The 8,083-nt window shown below is 37.7% G+C and overlaps 2 protein-coding genes across 2 annotated transcripts; both read left to right on the top strand.

Moving 5' to 3' along the window:
• The first annotated feature begins 320 nt into the window (after positions 1–320).
• LOC110003805 (trace amine-associated receptor 13c-like) lies at positions 321–1,628 on the top strand. Its single transcript, XM_020659368.2, has one exon. It carries the CDS (start codon positions 321–323, stop codon positions 1,338–1,340), a length of 1,020 nt encoding a protein of 339 aa, XP_020515024.1. The 3' UTR covers positions 1,341–1,628.
• A 3,827-nt stretch (positions 1,629–5,455) lies between these two features.
• On the top strand, positions 5,456–6,584 carry LOC110003806 (trace amine-associated receptor 13c-like). Its single transcript, XM_020659369.2, has one exon. The coding sequence runs from the start codon at positions 5,456–5,458 to the stop codon at positions 6,473–6,475; it is 1,020 nt and encodes a 339-aa protein (XP_020515025.1). The 3' UTR covers positions 6,476–6,584.
• The last annotated feature ends 1,499 nt before the right edge of the window (positions 6,585–8,083 follow it).

Below are 8,083 nucleotides of genomic sequence, written 5' to 3'. Positions count from 1 at the left end.
CGGACACAGTCACCACCCGACATGAATGGATGCCCATTAGTGATTATTGAGTGGTATTACTTTTGTAAATTTGTATATTGTACTTTTTAGGAAAAAGCTACTGAATCTATCATTTAAAAATTAATAATACATTGTCACTATTACACTTTTTTTTTAATGTATTTTACCTGCAAGCTTTTGATTTGTTGGCACAATGAATCACGTGATTGGTGGGTGGCTTTGCAACCATGTTTTCAGTTACATTAAGACTTCAGCATGTTTGTCTCATCACCCACTCTCTGTTGGGTTGTCTTTGAGGTCTTTGCGTCTAAGGTTATATGATGACTGGTGGCCTTTCTGAAGAGCATTACTGTTTTCCAGGCTTTAATGTATCATGTGTTAGGACACAGTTCAGTGTGGGGACCAAGTTTGCCCTCTTTATGTTGTTCGCTTTAAGCATGGGTTTAACCATTTTAGGAAACACAGTTGTCATTGTGTCAATTAGCCATTTCAAGCAGTTGCATAATCCTACCAATGTGCTTATTTTATCTCTTGCTCTGGTTGATCTACTAGTTGGTGTTATTGTGATGCCTTTCAGTGCCATCAGAACTGTTCATGGCTGCTGGTTTTACGGGGAAGTCTTCTGTCAGTTGCACTCCAGTTTTGATATGTTTCTTACCACTCTTTCTATCTTTCATCTCATTTGCATCGCTGTAGACAGACAGCAAGCAATATGCGATCCTCTGCATTATTCGATGAAGATTACAATGCCAGTGGCCTGGATTATGGTATGTTGCAGCTGGGCACTGGCTGCTGTCTTCTCGTTTGGACTACTTTACTCAAAGGCCAATGTTGCTGGGTTGGAGGATTACATAGAATCAATTAATTGCCTTGGAAGTTGTTACCTTCTCTTTAACCACCTTTGGGGAATCCTGGACAGCATTATTGTCTTTTTCTTTCCCTGTATTGTAATGGTTTGCCTGTACACTCAAATATTTATTGTAGCTAAAGAGCATTTACAAAAGATTGGAGATGTGAAACATTCTTCAAAGGACAGAGGAAGAATTTGGGTCATTAAACAATCTGAGCACAAGGCTGCAAAGACTTTGGGAATTGTGCTTGGTGCATTCATCTTCTGTTGGATGCCATTTTTTTTAAATTCAGTAGGTGATGCATACAATGGCTTTAGCACACCAGTTGCTGTCTTTGAAACATTTGTTTGGTTGGGCTATTTTAATTCAACCTTGAACCCAATTATTTATGCCTTGTTTTATCCCTGCTTCAAAAAGTGTTTCTACTGTATCATCACACTGAAAATATTTAGCCCAAATTCTTCAACCATGAATGTATCTCTTAAATGACACAGCTTTAAGAAGTTTAAGAAATGCTTTTACCTCGTTGTAAACCTGAAAACATTCCTCAATCATAAATGTGTATCCTCTTACATAGTTATGTCCTCATGTATTATTTTTGCAAAAAAAGCAAGTTCAGATGATACTATTTGCCTTTTTTCAATGAAACTCGGATGATGGATTTTCAAAATCCCTCCTTCATTTTCCTTTCTGCATCTTCTATGACTTATGCAGAGCCAGTCATTGCTGCATTTCCCGGGGCACCTATACTTTTTTAATATGACAGTTTTCCCATTTTCAAACGCTATGAAGACTGAATAATTAAATTACATTTTAACATTGAATTCTACATTATAATCAACATCATTATTTTTCTGTCCAGTTATTTGTTTATCACAAGGCCATTGTACATCCAGTTAATTAAATTGTTATAACATCTTTGACCAAATGTTAATGGTGTCTTAAATAGGCACATTTATTTATGCAGAATTTAAATTCATGCTGATTTTTGCACTTTTCTGGAGATGGTATGAGTCATAATAACTTTAAATGTTTTAATGAGTTGTTTTTAGCGATGATCTCAGTAACGAACTAGGTCATTAAAAAAGAACGATAACTCAGAATGGTTTCTTTAATTTTCAAAAACGTATCACATGCTATCCTACACTGAAGTGTGCAATCATTCTCTACACTAAACATTAGTTTGAAAACAGTTAATACCATAAACATGAATAATAAAGGGTTGGGAAGGGGTCATGAAGTGGTCCAAAAAACTAAATTGAAAGTAGAAAGGGTTGAAAACCGATCCACATCTTGTTCTAGTGTGTCCCCCATATGTGCTGAATGTTCTGCAGCTTGCCTCCATGTGTACATTTAATGCATGAACAAAAGAGCATGGATCACCAATCCCTGACATTTGTAGACCTGATTTTTAAGCCAAAGATCAGATAGATATTTAACCCTCCTTCAAAATCAGGACTTTATCTGCAGCATTAAAATAAGCTGCATCCATACAGCTAGAAAAATAAATAAATAAAAATAAAAGTATTTTGTTTAAATCAGAGACGGGTATGTATTCATAAAGTTTGAGTCTAACCCTAACCCTGGACGTCAGGTGGTGGTAATGGGAGGACACAGTCCGATGGTGGTGGCTGGGAATCAGGGACGTCGTGTGGTTGTAGTGCCAGATCACCTCGCTGAACGTTTGGGGAGCTCTGTCTACTTGACAGCCTTGCTTCTGCTGCTAAGACAAGGCCTCCTGGGCTGCTGGCAAGGAAGGGGGGAGGGGTCTATAGCAGCAGGCCGTGCTCACCAACAATTCAGAGGTACCTAAAGGACCTGAGAGCTCAGAAGCTCACAGGAAAACGATATATAGATAGCAACCTGAAGTAATATGATGTGAATGCACAGAGAGAGAGAGAGAGAGAGAGAGAGACAGTTCCCTCGGTAGTCTAAGCCTATAGCAGCATAACTAGGAGCTGGTCTATACCTGCACCAGCCCTAACTATAAGATTTATCAAAAAGGAATGTTTTAAGTCTATTTTTTTTAAATACAGAGTGTGTCTGCCTCCAAGACCCTGACTGGTAGAAGATTCCAAAGGAGAGGGTCCTGATAAATGAAGACTCTACCTCCCATAGTACATTTAGAGACTGTAAGTACCACAAGCTGAACTGCATTCTGGGAGTGTAATATGGCACTATTGGCTCTTTAAGATAAGATGGCGCCTGACCATTAAGAGCTTTGTAACTGAGAAGATTGATTTTAAATGATATTCAAGATTTTATAGGGAGCCAGTGCAGATAAGCCAATATGTCCCTTGTCCTAGTTCAAGTCAGTACACGAGCTGCAGCATTTTGGAATAGTTGAAGAGTCTTTAGGTAAGGTGGGACCCTGTTTAACAATAACAATGAAAGCTTTAAATTAATTTAATTCAATTCAGATGTAAACAGAACTGCTCAGAAAATTGGATTATAAAGAGCAATTAAAACCGCAAGTGGTGATGAAGGGCCCTTGCACCCCGGTGCATGTCGGGGTGTGTCACGACCACAGGAGTGAAGCAGCTGCGGAACGTGGCTAAGTAGCAGGTCGTGCAGTTCAATTTGTGAAAAAGTGGTTATACTGGCATGTTGAAATAGGCAGCGTAATGAAGATCACAGAAAATGTTTACGTGGAGCAGTTCAGGCTGGCACTGTCATGATACCTGTGACATTTGGAGCAAATTGAGCATTGTGTAGTACTTACTCCTTGCAGTAGGAGGCGCTATCCTTCAAGTTACTGCCATCAGTCAGATGCTACAAAATTCCTCTGGCCCGGAAATCCTTAATTCCCTCTGCAATAACCATTCTGAACAAAATCAAATAGACCCCCCCTTTTTAGAAACTGTTGTTTTTAAGTCCTCTTTTAATGTACTACACTTTCTGTTTTTAATGTAAGTTGTGTTTATTGTTCAAGCCTTGTCAAAGGAGAATTTCTGTCTCTGTTGGGACAGACAATAAAGTATATCTATCTATCTATCTATCTATCTATCTATCTATCTATGGTAAAAGTTGACTATTGTTATGTCTATGTGTTCAGAGGCCAACCCTGATCATACATGTGAAATTTGAAGCGGATCAGACAAAGTATATAGGATGTAGTACTTACTCCTTGTAGTAGGGGGCGCTATGGTTAAAGTAAATGATTGTTATGTCAATGTGTCCAGAGGCCAACCCTGATCATACCTGGGAAATTTTAAGCAGATCCGAGAAAGTATGTATGATGTAGTACTTAGTCCTTGCATTAGGGGGCGCTATGGTTAAACTTTATTATTGTTTTGTGTCACTGTGTTCAAGAGGCCAACCCTGATCATACCTATGCAATTTCAAGAAGATCAGACAAAGTATATAAGAGTTACAATCACTTCCTGTTTGATGACGATGTGATTTGAGGACTTCCTGTTGAGTTTTGTAGAGGGTTTTTTGTAGGTTTTGTCATGTTGGAAATGCATAGTAAAATTCAGAATTGTAGGTTCAACGTGCTGCGAGGGCTGAATGTTTGAAATATTGTAGGGGGCGCCACTGAGCCATTAAGCCACGCCCACTCACTTAAACGGTATAAGATGTTTGACTTTACTACCAGGATTATATGTATGAAGTTTCGGGACAGTACGACTATGTTAAGCCCGTGAAAAAAACGACTTCCTATTTGATGGCGAGCGACGCGTCCGTATGGCGACAGCGTTGGACGTAGGCGTTTGAGCTTGAAAGTCTTGTATGGCCAAGGTGTTAGCATGATCCACACCAATTTTGAGGAGGAAATTAGCTACCGTGTAGCAATGGCTAATGCTAATTGAGAAGCAGTAAGTTCCTTTTTGGGCCGTTATTGTGAAATTCAACTTAAACTTGGGGACTTCCTGTTGGGTTTTTTGAAACGCTGCAAGAGGATTTTTAGTCCGTCCTGACAAGCTTAATATGCCTGCCAATTTACGTGAGTGTATGTGAAAAAAACCCTTTATGGGGAGGCCATTTTGAAAATTTCAAGGGGGCACCACTGAGCCATTTTGTGAACTCCATTTACGAAACCACCAAAATATCAAATTTGACCTGATGAGCGTGGAAAGTTTGCAGAGTTTTCTGGCACGTTCAGGCCCTCAAAAGTGGCCGCAAAGAACAATAAAAAGAACGAGAACGAGAAAAATAATAATCGCTAGGGTTTCAAGAAGGTCCTCGCACGTTCGTGCTCGGGCCCTAATAATCAGCCTGTTGTGCCTGATTGGGGCAACAGATCAGTCAAACAACTCATGCAGCCAGAGAACAATGTCGAGTTTTTATTTTTAACCACCCTTTGATGACGATCCTAAACTTAACCTTGCAGGGCGTTTTGCCTTAACATGGCCTATAGTTTATGCTTAAAACTACCCAAAGAGACAAGTTCATGTTAAGCATGTCTGTGGAAAAATGACAACATAATTTATTTTTTTGATGTATTTTTCCTGCAAGCTTTTGATTTGTTGGCACAATGAATCACGTGATTGGTGGGTGGCTTTGCAACCATGTTTTCAGTTACATTAAGACTTCAGCATGTTTGTCTCATCGCCCACTCTCTGTTGGGTTGTCTTTGAGGTCTTTGCGTCTAAGGTTATATGATGACTGGTGGCCTTTCTGAAGAGCATTACTGTTTTCCAGGCTTTAATGTATCATGTGTTAGGACACAGTTCAGTGTGGGGACCAAGTTTGCCCTCTTTATGTTGTTCGCTTTAAGCATGGGTATAACCATTTTAGGAAACACAGTTGTCATTGTGTCAATTAGCCATTTCAAGCAGCTGCATAATCCTACCAATGTGCTTATTTTATCTCTTGCTCTGGTTGATCTACTAGTTGGTGTTATTGTGATGCCTTTCAGTGCCATCAGAACTGTTCATGGCTGCTGGTTTTACGGGGAAGTTTTCTGTCAGTTGCACTCCAGTTTTGATATGTTTCTCACCACTCTTTCTATCTTTCATCTCATTTGCATCGCTGTAGACAGACATGAAGCTATATGCGATCCTATGCATTATTCGATGAAGATCACAATGCCAGTGGCCTGGATTATGGTATGTTGCAGCTGGGCACTGGCTGCTGTCTACTCTTTTGGACTACTTTACTCAAAGGCAAATGTTGCTGGGTTGGAGGATTACATAGAATCAATTTATTGCCTTGGTAGTTGTTATCTTCTCTTTAACCACCTTTGGGGAATCCTGGACAGTATACTTTCCTTTTTCTTTTCGTGCACTGTAATGATTTTTCTGTACACTAAAATTTTTATTGTTGCTAAAGCGCATGCACAAAAGATTGGAGATGTGAAAAAAGGTACCAATGAAAAAGGAAGAGCTGGGTTGCTTAAGCAATCTGAGCACAAGGCTGCAAAGACTCTTAGTATTGTGCTCAGTGCATTCATCTTCTGTTGGATGCCATTTTTCACAATCTCTTTGTTTGAAATGATCTTCGGCTTCTCCACACCAGTTGCTGTGTTTGAGGCCTTTTTCTGGTTGGGTTACTTTAATTCCACCTTGAACCCAATTATTTATGCCTTATTTTATCCCTGCTTCAAAAAATGTTTCTATTGTATCATCACGCTGAAAATATTCAGCCCGAGTTCTTCAACCATGAATGTAGCTTTTAAATGACAAAACTGTACTCTGGAAATGTACTATTCACCCTTAAAGATTTCTGAAATTGAAGCCTGCATGTGCAGGGTCTTTGCTGTCAGATATTCCATCATGCATGTTTATTTTGCAAATGTTACTTTACAATACTTGTCAATAAATGTGATGTTTTTGAATGCAACCGGTTTTTTCCCAAATTATTTTCTCCCTATGACTGCTGTTGCACACACTTTATTTATGACCTATGTTTCAGTATTTGAATTGAAAAATATATATATGACTTGTTAAATACATTTGTATCTATCTTATGTCAAAGATCAATTTACACTTGCTACAACTAATCACTGTCTATACATTTTGATGAGATGCAGGGCTTATCTGAAATATTTTACATCGTTTGCAGAATCCTTATCTTGTGTGTTTTTCTCCGCTAATGGTGAGAAGGTTTTAGAAAAGTTGACACTGTTTTTGTTGTTGTTGGACACTTATTCTTCAGTTACTTTGTCCCATAAATACATACAAATTGTCATTGTTGTTAAATTTAAGAGGAGAGACAATAATTTATAATCCATTCAGTCTTCTGAACAGTAATTGTGAGGATTACATTGTCCCAACTAATCAGCATCACTGCTTTATCATTTCTAGTTTATTCAGTGGACAAGGATGCTTATGTGTTGACTTCCTGGAGCATTAAAAAAAATATATAGAAATATATATTTTGCAATTTGTGTTGAAAATTTAGACAATAATTTAGAAAAAGGGATTTATGAAAGAAAAACTTGCAACACCTCTAAAGGTCATCTGGTTAAATTATATTATAGTATTAAGTGTGTTAATAATTTTTCATAAATGGTTTTAGGATAGGATAGGATAATACTTCATTGATCCACAGAGGGGAAATTCTGGCATTGCAGCAGCACAAGACAAGTAGAAGAAGGTCAAACAAAATAAACATTTAAACAGAATAGATCAGATAAAAAATGATACAAATAAAAATAGAGGCTACAAGTACAATATGAATGGTGAAGTGAGCTATGCAGGGAATTAAGACAGTATGTGCAGTGAATGGCAAGATAAAGTGACAAGTGATGATTAATGTGACTTGTCATGATTAACAGCAGCGTAAAGAGCAGTGAAGAGAGGCAGTGTTGTATCGCTGTAATGCAGAGTGCAGTTATATGGTACAATATAGTATAGTGCAATATCATCATATCACAATATAGTGTAATATAATACAATGTAATATAATATATAGACTAATATAATATAATATAAATATAAATTTTTAATAATAATACAGTATAATTATACAATATAATACATTTTATGGAGATGTTCATACATGAATTTAGGTCTGTATATTTATCTGGCATATGAATCTATGATACTTGGCTGCCAAATAAGGTATCCCTGGCCGCTCATTTTGGTCTTGTACTCAAGAGAACAAAGTGTGGAATGAGATTTAAGAATGGATGCCTGTTTAATGTCGAACAAAAATTAGATTTTTGGCTGAAAATGAAATTAATAAAAAGTCATTCTAAAAAAAAAAAAAAAAAAAAAAAAAAAAAGTATACTTGACCAACAGGGTACCCCATGCACAGCCAACCTACAACCTCAGGTGCCAGTAGG

This window comes from Labrus bergylta, chromosome 11, assembly GCF_963930695.1.
Source record: "Labrus bergylta chromosome 11, fLabBer1.1, whole genome shotgun sequence".
In the NCBI taxonomy this organism is placed as follows: Eukaryota; Metazoa; Chordata; class Actinopteri; order Labriformes; family Labridae; genus Labrus; species Labrus bergylta.
Note: the sequence above shows the minus strand (reverse complement) of the source record. Positions and strands in the feature narration are given on the sequence as shown.

Coding starts and splice junctions, on each gene's coding strand:
- LOC110003805 (XM_020659368.2), top strand. CDS start 321: ATGACTGGTGGCCTTTCTGAAGAGCATTACTGTTTTCCAGGCTTTAAT.
- LOC110003806 (XM_020659369.2), top strand. CDS start 5,456: ATGACTGGTGGCCTTTCTGAAGAGCATTACTGTTTTCCAGGCTTTAAT.